The sequence below is a fragment of the Bos indicus genome, chromosome 6 (assembly GCF_029378745.1).
Source record: "Bos indicus isolate NIAB-ARS_2022 breed Sahiwal x Tharparkar chromosome 6, NIAB-ARS_B.indTharparkar_mat_pri_1.0, whole genome shotgun sequence".
Classification (NCBI taxonomy): domain Eukaryota; kingdom Metazoa; phylum Chordata; class Mammalia; order Artiodactyla; family Bovidae; genus Bos; species Bos indicus.
The window spans coordinates 117,585,429-117,598,705 of record NC_091765.1 but is presented as its reverse complement, the minus strand read 5'-3'; the positions used below and the strand labels follow the sequence as shown (position 1 = coordinate 117,598,705).

The 13,277-nt window shown below is 63.1% G+C and overlaps 1 protein-coding gene across 3 annotated transcripts in view; it reads left to right on the top strand.

The window, feature by feature from the left end:
* The window catches only part of UVSSA (UV stimulated scaffold protein A), a 28,866-nt gene that overhangs the window by 2,840 nt on the left and 12,749 nt on the right, over positions 1–13,277 (top strand). For all 3 annotated transcript variants that reach the window (XM_019963187.2, XM_070791946.1, XM_019963186.2), the window contains 6 exons: positions 197–317; positions 1,137–1,433; positions 2,140–2,252; positions 2,619–2,747; positions 9,354–9,459; positions 12,989–13,133. In XM_019963187.2, coding sequence (XP_019818746.2) covers positions 197–317; positions 1,137–1,433; positions 2,140–2,252; positions 2,619–2,747; positions 9,354–9,459; positions 12,989–13,133 — 911 coding nt within the window. The remainder of the gene's footprint in view (positions 1–196; positions 318–1,136; positions 1,434–2,139; positions 2,253–2,618; positions 2,748–9,353; positions 9,460–12,988; positions 13,134–13,277) is intronic.

Sequence of the window (13,277 nt, the reverse complement as noted above, 5' to 3'; positions counted from 1 at the left end):
CGTGTGTTAAAGCAGCACGCGTGAGCCTGAAGCCATGGCGCTTTGGCCTGTAGCTCCTGAGCACAGCTGTGCTGCATGTCTGCCGTTAGGCTCCTGAGCACAGCTGTGCTGCTGCGTCTGCGGTTAGGCCTAGTTGCAGCTCAGGTTTTCGTTGGATTCTTCGTAGCTGGGCCTGACCTTTACCTAAACTTCTCAGGTAGACTTCCAAGACGTGGATGCTCGCACTGTGGCAGAAAGAAAGCGAGCAGAAGAGAGACAGAAGCGCTTGGACAGAATCTACAAGGAAAGGTCCGAGTGGGCAGCGAGGGAGATGGAAGGTGAGCTGTGGGGAATGGGGATACTACCCCCCACCCAGCCTGCTGCTCCTTCCCAGGCAGAGCTCAGGTCCTGCCCAGCAGTGCACCCCCGTTGCAGGGCCTGCTCTGGGAGTTTGGTGGGGGCGGGGGGTGAGGAGGAGGCTGGGTCATCCAGCCCTGTAGCCACAGGAAGACCTAGATCCCCGGGGACCTGGCACCCTGCAAAGAGCTGCCCGGGCCGTGGGCCTAGGGGTAGCACTGGAGGAGGTGCTGGCCGAGGCTCGCTGGGGGTTTTGGGCAGGTGGGTAGACAAGGTGGACGGAGCTGGTTCAAGTTGAGAGCAGCAGAGGCCCCCTGCAAGCCACCCACCCTCTCCTGCGGCCCCGGCGGCCACGTGGCAGACACACGTCCCACGGTGGCCTGAGCGTCACCGTCCATGTGACCCCAACATCCACCAACGGCAGTCTTGCCAGTCTGCTCCCCAGATGCCTGTGCCAGCCCTCCCTGTGGGGGGCACCCAGAGTGGGAGCAGCTTGAAGGGCGGCTGGTCGAAGGCCCTTCCAGAAGCCTGGCCTCAGGAAGGCCACAGGGCTGGGAGATCCCGCGGGCAGCCACGGCCAGAATGGGCTGCTGGGGCGGAGCTGAGCTCAGCAGGGAGCGGCAGGAGTGCCGTCCAGGGAGGCTCTCACTGGGCACGGTTGAGGGTGTCGCCCAGAATGTCCCAGCGTAGAGTCCGGAGCAGAGCGCCCGCCTGCCTGTGGAGGAGGGGGCGGGGCGTCCTGTGTCCTCTCCTGGACACCACTCCCACGGGGGCCCAGCGAGCCAAGTCTATCCTCACAGAGATGTCCACGGAGATCCGGGGCTGCCTCACGGAGCTGGAGAGTTGCTTCCGACTGCTGCTGCCCTTCGACCTCGACCTGGCCCCCGGGGCCGCCTGGTGCCCCATGCCCGAGAAGGGCGACAGGGACGAGGAGCAGCCCTGCTGCAGCAAAAGCCTGGCCGCCTGCGCACACCGCCCGGGAGCCATGGACGCGGGAGGGCCGCCCTCGGAGGACGAGGACAGAGACCCAGACGGGTTCGTGCGGCGCCACGGGCTTGGCTCCCGGCAGTACACGCTGGACGTGGAGCTGTCCTCAGGTAGGGCTGCCCCCACGCCAGGCCGCCTTGGCCACAGGCCCCGGGACACTTCCGCTGCTCGGGCCTCTGGGCTGTGAGGTGAGCACGGGAAGGCACTCTGGCGTGTGGGGCGCAGGGCGCCGGCCCTCGGACGTGCAGGGCGCTCTGTGGGCCAGAGGCCGCTGGGAGGAGGAATCAAAAGGAACAGTTTTTTGGCCGCGTTTGTGACAACGTGGGCCGTGACCACACTGGCACCATGGGGCTCCTGCCTCCCGGCCCCCGTGGGTGAGGGGCACTGACCGTCCCACCCCACGTGGCCCAGGCCCCTCAGAGGTGGGGTGAGGCTGGAGGTCACCCACCCTCTGCAGCCACAGCGAGACCTCCCACCCTGCAAGGGAGTGCCAAGGCCTGGACACGGGTCACGCTGGAGGGGGTGCCGGCTGAGGCTTGCTGGGGTGGCAGAGCTCACAGGGAGGACCCTGGGCTGAGGGGCGGGTGGGGCCTCCATCCTGAGGGCAGTGTGGGCGTGGGACGGGTCCCCTGACTTCATGGCCTGGAGAGGGGCGTTGGGATTAGGCTAAATCCACTATGGCAAAAGCCACGAGACAGTCTCCTGGGCAGGCAGATTTGGGTGCCAGATGGTGAGTGGTTGGTGGGTGGTCCAGTCTGGGACACCCAGTGACCTGCCTGGGTGGTGGTCCCTAAGCTGACTGTGCATTTGCCGCAGACAGCTTGAGGGTGCGTGAGAATGAGGACAACTCGGCCGTCATCCGTGCGGCCCGGGATGCACTCAGGCTTATCCAGAACAAGCTCCTGCCAGCTGCGTGCTCCTGGGTCCAGGTATGGCCCTGAGTCAGGGCGGGCCCCAGGGTCAGGGTGACCCCTAGGGTCAGGGCGGGCCTGGGCGGGCTCCTGGGTCATGGTGGGCCCCAGGGTCAGGGCGGGCCCCTGGGTCTGGGTGGGCTCTTGGGTCTGGGTGTTCTTCTGGGTCTGGGCGTGCTCCTGGATCAGAGCGGGCTCCTGGGTCCCGGCGGGCTCCTGGGTCCCAGTGGGCTCCTGGGTCAGGGCAGACCCCTGGCCTGGGTGTGCTCCTTGGTCAGGACAGGCCCTGGGTCCAGATGGGCTGCGTGTGCCGACAGAGGGTGCAGGGCTGGCCCTGGGGGAGAGCGAGTGCCCGGCCTAGGAGGTGCTGCCCTGTTCTTGCAGCTGTTCACCCGTGCAGGGACATATGGTGGGCACTTGGAGGGCGCCATCCACCTGAAGGCTGAGCTGGAAGCCGCCTTGAAGAGGTCCCGGGAGCTGGACATCGTGCCAGAGGAGGGCCGCAGTGGGGAGGTGAGTGCCCCTAGCTGGCTGTGAGGGTAGCCAGGGCACATCCCCCAGTCCGAGCTCAGCCCCGCGGGTCCTGGTGTCTCCTTGCCAGGAGCGGACTCATCTGAGCACCAGAGACCGTGGCCAGGCCCTGCCCGCAGGCGGCTGGGCTGGGCCAGGGTTTGGGCAGGAGGCTGTGGAGGCGGACAGGGGCCCAGGATGGAGAGCTGGGGCTCTAGTGAGGGGCCCAGGAGGGGAGCAGGGGAGGCGGCTCCCGCAGTGCCCAAGGGGCCCATCCTACAGGCTTGGTGGCCTGCCAGGGCCTGGAGTTTCAGGTTAGGAAGGTACTGACAGAGAGAGGAACCTGGGTCCTCCAAGGATGTCCTAGGGGAAGGGCTGGAGCACCTGGAGAGTGTGTGTGGGCAGGGGCACAGCCGTAGCTGGCGGGCGTGTGTGCAGGGCGGGGGAACCGCAGCTGGAGGGGATGTGCGCAGGGTTGGGGGGGTCCACGGCTGGAGGGTGTGTGCATTCGTGTCCCACAGCTGGAGAGTGTGTGTGTGTGTGTGTATGTTGAGGGAGAGAATCCGCAGCTGACCGCGTTAGTGATTAGAACCCGTAAGCTGGAGGGTGTGTGTGTGTGTGTGTTGGGGGGAGATCTGCAGCTGACCGCGTTAGTCATTAGAACCCATAAGCTGGAGGGTGTGTGTGGGTGTGTGTGTGTGAGGGTGTGTGTGGTGGGGGGGGGGGATCCGCAGCTGGAGGGTGTGTGTGTGTGTGTTGGGGGAGAGGATCCACAGCTGACCACGCTAGTGATTAGAACCCATAAGCTGGAGGGTGTGTGAGGGTGTGTGTGGGGGGGGGGGGAGGGATCCGCAGCTGGAGGGTGTGTGTGTGTGTGTTGGGGGAGAGGATCTGCAGCTGACCACGTTAGTGATTAGAACCCATAAGTTCTGGTCAGAACTGGTGCGAAAACAGGCAGCAGGGCTCCCTAAGTGCTTGGGGCACAGAGAGCCGGACAGCGCTAGGTCGAGCTCTGCCACCTGGAAGAGACACAGTGGGTGTGGGGTGACGGGTCCCGCCCCCTCCCATTTTTCGAGGGGCCCGGGGTGGGCAGGTGCCGTTCTTTGTTGAGGACGAGGTCAGGTTTAGGCCCCCGGACTTAGAATGGAGAGCGGCCAGCGCCCTGAGCTTGGCGCACCCTCGACCTTGCCCGTGGGCTGAGGCGCGGCTCGAGAGGGCCTCTGAGCTCAGGCCGCCCTCCGCTCCCCGCCCCCTGCGCTGCGCGGCCCTCGGGGGCCGGCAGGGGGCGCTCTCGCCCTTCTCCTGCGGCGGGCGCATGGGCGGCTGGACCTGGTCATGGGCTGCTCCCAAGGCCTGCTTTCTACAGGGCTTTGCTGAGCACACACCTCAATGAGAAGTCAGTTAATTCTGGCAGTTGTGACCTCGATGCTTGTTTCACAGTGAGAGAGGGTGCTTTCTGGGCACAGGAGAGCGGTGGGTCCTGTGTGCGCGTCCCTGTTTCTGAGCCTCAGCAGAGCTGTGGGGGTTGGGGGTCAGCACCGTGCACCCCTTCACGGCTGGGGCCCGATCCAGCTTGAGCGTCAGCAGGTCACTGACCGCAGCCGGCCAGCCTCAAGGCCTGGGAGGCACGTGGTCAGGTCAGGGGGGGCCCTCTGCAGAGAGGAGGCTGAGGACGTAGGGGTGTTTGGGGTAGTCCAGTCGGGTCAGGGGGCGTGGGGTCCGCGTGGTGGCTTCAGCAGGAGGAAGCGGGGCTGCCCTGAATTCTCCTCTAAGAGCCGACCTAGAGGCTTGAAGCCTTTGAGCACGTGCGCGTCGGTTCTCTGGGCCTCGGGCCTTTGGATGGAGTGACTGGGCGTGTGGCTGAGTGGCAGCGCCTGCTCGGGCAGCCCGCCTCCCAGAACAGCCCCGCGGCAGTGTCTGCGCAGCTCTGCGCGCCCGCGGTGAGCGCACAGACCTGTGTCTTTGCCTAGTCGTTTTCTCATGAAATGTCTGCAGCTTCAGTCTCTGCCTGGTGTCTCCACTAGCAGGCTGAGCCTGGAGCCTGCGGTTCAGTACTTGGACTCTAACACCTTGGGAGACTGGCGGGTCTGAGGTCCTGCTGCTCCCGCCGCATGGCGCCGCGTGTAGGGCGCGTCTCCCCGCCACCTGGCTGGGGTCTCTGGTCAGGCTTCCCACTTGAGTCTGTGTTGCTGTGTTCTGTTCCTTTGATGTAGGCGTTCTGTCTTTGGAGTGTTTAAGCCAGCTTGAACGTGTGTGACTTTGGTTTTATGTAGTTTTTTGTTCTATGGAGTGTCCGTCCCAGCGCCGTGTGGAAGCAGGCAGAGACCGGTCTTAGCCAGGTTGATGTGGAGCGTCGTTTGGTAGATTTAGTTTCCAGCCTTGTTGCTGGAGGACAGGCCTAATAATCCGTGGCTGCTACATTTGTTACGCTGATAAAAATCCTTGGGAAACTTTTAAATTGCCTGTTGTTTAATTGTGTAGCTATGATGACCACTTACTTGGTATTGTGTGATTCACAAAATATTCATTTCCCCCCACCAGTAAGACAGAAAATAATGATTCTCTGCATCAGTCTGTGCAGGCTGAGTGCAGAGCAGGTGTTTTCTCGGCCCCGGGCTCCTCACCGCAGCCGCTGGAGCACCCCCACAATGTTCCCCTTCTCCCGTTGCCGCTCTGCCAGCAGCCTTGGGTTTAACCCCTGCACGCTCCCACTCGTTGCAAGGGCGCAGATCCCGCGTGACTCTGGGTGACGTTTTTCTCCTGTTCGTGGCCGGGTGTGCTGGGCTCTCGCGGCTGTGCTGGGCTGGATGGCACTCGGTGCTTCAGGAGCCCCATGCTGGCTTCCTGAGCAGAGAGCCTGGGGGTGAAGCGCTGACCGTGCCGTGGCCCCAGGGAGGCAGGGAGCTGAATCAGCTGCCGTGAGGGGCTTGTGCCCGGCTGGGCCAGTGAACCTTCCTGGCGACTGCTCCCTCCGTCACTCATGCGCTAAAGGCCGCTCTGCGGGGCAGCAGCTGGGGCAGGGGCTGCCTGTGCTCTTGTGAGGACTGGGAGCACGTTGGCTGCTGTGGGGGCAGCTCCCCGCCCCCACAGGCCCTGGGCCCTCCCTGCCCTACAGCCCAGCTCCCCAGCACCCTCCAGGGTGGCTGCTCTCTCCCGAATACTTTCACGGGTGGTCTTAATTCCAGAGTCAGCCCTGTGAGGTCGATTCCATCCTTAACCCTGTTTTACAGATGGGAAGGCTGAGTCTGGGAGAGTTGCATGGATCTTCTGTTAAGGCCGGGGTGCATGGTGAGAAAGCGTTATCGCCCAGAGGCCAGGCTAGGCGAGGCCAGCCAGCCTGCATCAGGCCTCAGGCGGGGTCCCTGGAGGAGGGGCTGCCTGTCTGGACGCAGGACAGACTCAGGAACCCGTTTCCTCCGCCTGGAAATGGTTGGTGGGCCTGACGGGGCAGTGGCGGCCTCGCACACCCCGGCCGGCTGGCCTCAGTGCTGGAGCGGCGGGAGCCAGTGAGAGAGGGGCTGGCGGCTCCGGGCCCCTCCGTGCAGGGAGGTGGCAGCGCCCTGCGCCCACTCGGGGCCTGAGATGGTCACCACCCGCCCGCAGCAGGCCCACGCCCGCCGAGGTGCGTCCAGGCAGCAGAGATGCACGTGAGATATTGGCCTGGCTGGGCAATTTGCACGCGGTCCGGGGAGGGCATTAGCATATAAATAGCAGCTGTGATGACGACCCTCACAGCTGAGCACGGTTAATTTTTGGTTTATAAGATAGAATGGGGTTTTAAGTGCGTTGCCATCAAGCTGAGGAGACAGATGCAGCTTGGCGCTCACTTGTCTGACGGGGCCTTACATCATTTTTTTTTTTAAAAGAGAAACATACACACATAAAACTGAACAAAAGTGATTTCTTGGGTGAAAAGTAATGGCAGTGGGGCCCCGAGTTAATTGGATCGCACAGAATGTGTTTAATGGCCCAGCTCTGTCGCGGCAGGCCTTGGGCAGGCAGGTCTGGGAGGTGGCCCTTCCCATCCTTCTCGAGTAATGAGCAACCCGCTACCCACTTCCGTGATCGGGTTACGTTGTGTATTTCAGCACGGTTATTGCTTGTTTAATTATGATCCCAGAGCCTCATTTTTCTACATCCTTTTCACTGGGTGAGAATCGACTTGTGTGGAAGGAGAGGGAGGCCCGGGGCGCCTTCTGCCTCCCTGGGGCCCTGCGGGCTCTGTCCCGGGGCCTGGGCGTCAGCCGCAGGGCCAGGCAGGCCTGGGAGTGGACCTGGCAGGGGGGGTGCACCTCTGGGCCCCTGGGCGAGTGCGGGCTGCTTTCTCGAGCGCGTCTGGTGGTCTCTCTTCACAACGGGGAAGCTTGACTACCAGCAAACTGCTCTTGAGGACCGTCAGCGAGTCTGACCCTGCTGTGCAGGCCGCCTGCCCACCTGATGCCCGCAGGCCATGATGTCCCCCAGGACTCTGAGGGGTCCCTGTGCCCCTGCTGTGCCCCCAGCTGCCTCCCACCCATGCCCAGTGTAGCTTCTGACCTGACCTTTAACCTCGAAAGCAGGTTGCCACTGTGGCGCCTGGGAGCCTTGGGCCGGCCCCTCAAGTGCAGGTGGACACTCTCCGTGGGCCTGGGTGTCCCCAGCCAAGTGCTCCTCCAAGGCTGGGAGAGGACTGCCTGGCTTGGGTGGTGGGGGGTTTCCTTCTGCTGGTCTCCGGGGCTGGGCTGCCCCCGGGGCTGGATGTGGGAGGGCCTCAGGGTAGTCAGCACCTCAGAGCCCCACGCAGCCCAGAGAACTAGACCTTTCTTGCGAGTGGAGCCCCTGCTTCCCCGGGGGCCTGGTTTGAGGCTCACCCCGGCCTCCGAGGGGTTTGGGACGTGCGGGTGGCAGCGACGGCCGCAGCAGTTCTTGCAGGAGGATGCTGGCACTGCCCTGCAGAGCTGTGCGCCAGGGTCTGGGGCCTGAGGAGGCTGCCCTGGAGGCCTGCGGGCCTTGTCAGCGTGCGTCTAAGCCCGAGAGCCAGGGCTCCCGGGCTTAGTCACAGAGACAAACAGTTTTACCTGGGGGGAGAGAGAGTATATTTCCTAATAGCTAAGCAGCCAAATGTTTTTTAGGAAATGAAAATTTAATAAAAGTCCCAGGTGAAATTCAAGGGTGTGAGCAATAAGCATAATATTTTATGAAAATGAGCTCCATATTTAAAGTCTGGCACGGTGTGTTATGCATTGTAGCACCCAGTCCACATCTACCTTTTGGAAAATTAAAACACATAAATTCTGTTTAGTGTTTGATACGCACGGCACTAGCCGGGACCGTAATGCCCGAAAACCTTGGGCTGCTCTCCACCTTTCATAAATTCCTGGGTAGATTCTATACAAAAATAATTTTCAGGTCCGCGGCTCATTGTTATTCAAACGTGATTGATCGTCGTCATTTGCTCGGCTCTGGAGTTAAGTGCCCCTGTCATTTCCAAAGAGTATAATTGGGACGTTTCACAGGTCAGCGGTGGAGACAGGCTTCCCTTTTGATCAGTGTTAGACTGATAACAAAAATTACAGTTTCCAATGATTAATGTCTCCGTGCCTCCCAGACGCGCGTCGCGGCTCGCGCCCAAGCTGAGAGCATTTGCATCTGATTAGGCCTCCCAGCCGCTCCTCAGCCTTTGGGTCCTGGGCGCCTGTGGCCTGGCCAGCCGCCTGCCCTGGGGTTGGCGGGCCGGCCCTCGTCTGTCTGCCCCGGTCAGCCGTGTGCCCTAGGGCCTGGCTGTTGGGATGGACCCTGGAGGGGAGGGTGAGAGTCCAGTGGGCATCAGCCCCGCCACGATCTCTCTGAACGTTTCCTGCAGTTGGGCCTGGGGCTGTGGCCCCTCAGACTCTGGGTGTTTCCTGGCGGCGCTGGCCGTGTGACCCAGCTCCCAGGTACATAAGTGCGGTGACCCTCTCGGGAAGGACGGGCCCCATGCCCTGTCGTGGGGCTGCAAGGGTTGAGAATGTGAGGGGGGGGGCTCTCTCCCTGAGACATGTAGGCTGCTGAGCCCTGGTTCAGGTTGCGTGGGGGGAGTGCGAGGCCGCCTCCAAGCTGTTTTCCGGAGGAGCCCCGCCCCCTGCAGTGAGCCCCCGACGCTCAGGGTCCCTGCCGCTCCAGCCCAGCTGGGTGCCACCAGGGAGGGAGCTGGGGGGGAGTGGATGTCGGGGCCCTGGACTCGGGGTGGGGGGGCTTGGGGGATCCAGGCTCAGAGAACAGTAGGGAGGGCTGCCCCGTCCAGGGGAGGCTTTCTCTTCAGTGGCCTTTTAACAAGCCGCTCTCGAGGACGAGACGTTCTGGAAGTGCCATGATCACAGCCGCAGTGTCTGGAGCCCAGGGGTGATGCTTCTGGTCTGGCTGGAGCTGGGTGGAGGGCCAGGACCGCGGGCCCGTGGGGCTCCCTGGGCTGCAGCGTGCCCGTCTGTGGGCCTCAGCAGGCCAGCTGGCGGAGGCGCATGGGGGCCGCTGCAGTTTAGGGAACAGGGCGGACCGTGCATGTGGCCACATGGTCAGCGCTGAGCCCCAACCCGGAGGCGGGGCCGGGGCTCTGCCTGTGGCTGTCACTCACAGCTTGGGGTATTTCCCCAGACGGCAGCCCCCGGGGACGAGGATGAAGACGAGGACGACTTTGTGGAGGTCCCGGAGAAGGAGGGCTACGAGGCCTGTGTCCCCGAGCACCTGCGGCCTGAGTGCGGTGAGCAGCGGCATGGGCCCGGGAGGGGGCCCTCAGGACACGGCCCCTGAGGGCGGGCCTGGGTCTAGCCTGGGCCCGCAGAGCGGGGGGCCCGCCTCAGGGGTGCCCAGTCTGTGCCACTTGGTCCTGGGGTCTCTGCCATCCCACCGGTTGCCCCTGTGGAGCCACTTTCATTGAAAATTTTGATTCTCCTCATGTGGCCAGGCGCCTGCTGGCGTGGGCCTCCCTGAGTCCTGGTCCTGTTGGTGGGGTCATGGCTCAGCCTCTGTCCAGGAGCCCCAGGGCCCCTCGGGAAGGCGCTGCAGCCCCCTGCCTTTGCTGGGGGTTTCTCTTCCAGAAGCCTCCAGGAGCCGCGTGTGCGCAGGGGCGCCTTGTGTCCAGAGGGGCGAGTGCAGCCTGCCACATGTGGCTTGTGTGGAGAGTGAGTGAGTTGTCGCCTTGAGGTCTGAGTTGGTGTGTGAGGTGAGAGTGAGTTTGTTCAGGAGTTAGGTGCTCAGGCAGTTGGAGTGTGGATGTGACCAGGGTGTCCCACACCCGCTGTTCGAGACCCCCTGTCTGCTGCCTTGAGGCCCTCCCTGGACACCCAAGGGTGCAGCCGCTGCCCACCCCAGCCCTCTAGCCCCCGCCTCACCGTCACGCTGACCTCACTGGCCACACCGTCCCAGCGCAGGTCTCCTCTGAACCTTGGGCTGCTCCTGGGGCCTGGCCTTCTGCCGTGCCCCTCCAGGTGCCTGGTCTGGGTCCGCCACCCCCAGGCCTCATCCCGCGCCCATGAGGCAGCAGGGCTGGGTGCTGGAGCGCTGAGGGGCCTGGCCTGTCTCCTCGGTCTGCCCCGGCCACCTCCCTCGAGGGGGTGCTCGGTCTGCAGGCACCAGCGTAGGTGACCCCCCCCGGGTGCTGCCGGCCCCCGCTTGTCCTCACGATGGCCACGTGCGCAGAGTGTAGGCGAGCTGCTCCCTGGGGGTTCGTGGGCCGGGCGCCTGGGAGGAGGCAGGCCCCCCTGCAGGAGGGGCCGCTGTGCCCCAGGACGGGCCTCTGACGGCGGTGGTGGGAGACCCCTTGCTCCTCAAGGGGTCCGGGGCCGGGTCTGCACCGTGGACCCTGGCGCTGCAGGGCAGTGCAGGAAGTGCTGGGCGCCAGTTCATAATGCCAGCTGATGGTCGTCACTGGTTTTCAATTAAAGGCGATGACTCTGCAGTAGATTCATCCAAACCCGCAGCTGGGGAGCTGGCGCCCGTTTCTTTCTCATTTCTTTCTCTGAATTTTCACTGAGGGGCTTTTATCTTCTTCTTAATCCTACCATTTCTGTCAGGACGTAATCTCTTTCTCAAATTTACATTTTAATTACGAGGCCAGCTGAACTAGGTACGATCAATAGTGTCAGGCTTGAGCCCAGCCCCGCGCTCGCCCCCGCCTCCCACTTCCTGCCATCGATCCCGCCGCCCAGCCTGCCACCGCGCAAATAGGTGCTGCTTGGTCACTTTAAACAAAAAGGGGATTTAGGCGTTTTTTGTGGTTTTTCTTAAGAGCCGTCGCGGGAGTGAACTTGAGCCGAGGTCCGGGCCTGGGTCTGGCGCCCTGGTCGCCAGGTGGGGCCCGCGGCTGCTGGGCTCCCCGTTGGTGTTCTCCCCAACAGCGCCGTTCCCAGTGCCATGGACTCACCTGCTTTTTGGATTTTTACTTGAAAGTGCGTCGTGGAGATTGATTGCCTACCGCGGTGTGAGGATGGTAGTGTCTTCAGCGCCCTGACTGTTTACCCTGCTTCACCACGCTTACTCGTCTTTTTAATGGTTTAAAACAACAAATCAATGAAAAGTATATTTCATTCTTGTAATTCTTAGGAACTCTCACATCGATCGTTGGGCAGCGATTGTATCCGTCTTCGTAAGCGCCACTGCGGCCACTTACCGGCCCGCCTCCCCACACGTGCGCGTGGCCGTGCGTCTGCACCGGCTGGGAGTGCGGCGTTGCCGAGGTCCCGGGTGGGGCGCCCGGAAGGCCTCGTCCCTGCACCTGGGGTGTGCTGGTGACAGAGCCTGGTCCCCTCCTGCCTTCCGTGTGTGCTCAGAGCTGGGGGCTGCAGGTGACCCACACGGACCTGCCATGCTGATGAGTGGCTCTGCCCCAGTCCTCCACTCTCAGCCACGGGCACTCGAGAAGCAGGGGTGAACCCCACACTCTCAGTCTGTGTGCGAGCTCGGAGGGCGTCTGGAGCAGGGAGGGCAGGCGAGTCTCGTGAGGGACTTGGAGAAAACATTTTCAGATTTGTGGCATCATGAGGCTTCTGCAAAAGCACCGGACAGCTCATGGGTGCGTGTGAGGCTGTGTGCAGACACCAGGCTCTGTGTGCATGGAGGCCGCGTGCAGACACCAGGCTCTGTGTGCACTGGGAGGCCGCGTGCAGACACCAGGCTGCATCGCTTCCTATTTTCTCTCTCGCTTCTCTGAGTGAGTCCCTGCACATAGATGGAAGGTCGGAGGTGCCGTCCGGAGGCCGGGCACAGGGCGTGTCGGTGTCCTCGTGGCTCTGCTCTTCCGGCGGCCCTGTGGCCCCTGGAGCTGCCCACTTGGCCGGCCTGTCAGTTTTCTGTGTCCTGGGAAGGATTTCTCGGATGGGAGGCCCATGGTATCTGCTGTAGAAGCCGTGAACTTGACACTTGGTGGAGCTGGGTGAAAAAGTCTAAGTTTGAACACCACCCCTCAGACCTCACACTCAACTGCTTGTGGTGCCCGTGGGTGGTCACAGCTTCGGGAGGAAAGCTGTTTAGACCTTTTTCTTCCCCTCTGATGTTTCTAACCGCTCCTCTGAGTGACTTGCCTGTTCTTTCTCTGTCTCCTTCTTGCCCTCAGGAAACCCCTTGGTCTTTCTCTGATTCCAGGAAGCCTGGATTCTCTTTTCCCCATTCCAGTTATTTCCTCTCCTGGGGTCAGGTGACGAGGATGTGGACACACGTCATGCCTCCGTGCGCTGAGAGCTGCCCACATGTGTGTGTGGCCGCCTCCCGTCCCACATCCCTGCCGGGGGCCGTCCTCCCCAAGCTGCTCAGATCTCCTCTTCATCTTCTGCTGCGTCTCCAGCATCTCTTCAGTTCTCATCTTCTGGGTGCTTTGTTCACTGTCTTTCCTGCCGTGTGGAGGAAAGCTCAAGAGAGGGGGCAGGGCCCCCGGGGTGGAGTGCCTCTGGGTCCTGATGGCTCCGCCCCCTGCCTCCCGGGACGCTGGCCCCGTGCGCAGCTGGGCAGGGCTGGCAGGGGTCAGGGAGAGCCCAGGCACCGGCTGGCAGGGGGGCCTGGTGAATGGCGTCCAGGGGTGTCAGAGACATGGCCCCCGCTGCCATGGGCGCTCGGCGTGAGCACCTGGCCCGCAGAGGTCGGTGTCCGGCGGCCTTGGCAGTGAGTAGCCAGCCATGGGCCTGGGCCGGCCAGGCAGGTGCGCTCACGGGCTGTGCCGTCACCGGGGCGGGGCGCCCTCCAGGGCTCTGTGCGGGATCACCAAGTGGCGACGGAGAGCAGACATCTTTGTGTTCCAGGGCTGGAGGAAGGTCTGGCCGCCCCAGGCTCGCAGGCGAGGAAGAGGCCTGGGAGTGACATGGAGGCCTTCGACCCCACCTCTGCGGCCGCCCAGCAGCAGTGGCCCCGGCCCCACGGGCCCCCAGCCTCGCCCCCGAGCCCCAGGTGACGCCCAGGCCACCCCAGGGCGGGTGCCTACCACGTTTGTCCTGGGGTGGGGACCTGGCGCCCTGAGTCCTCTCCGCTGGCGTGCAGGCTAGGTCCACCCCAAGGAAAGGCCCGAGGCTCCGGGGCCAGAGGGACAGATGT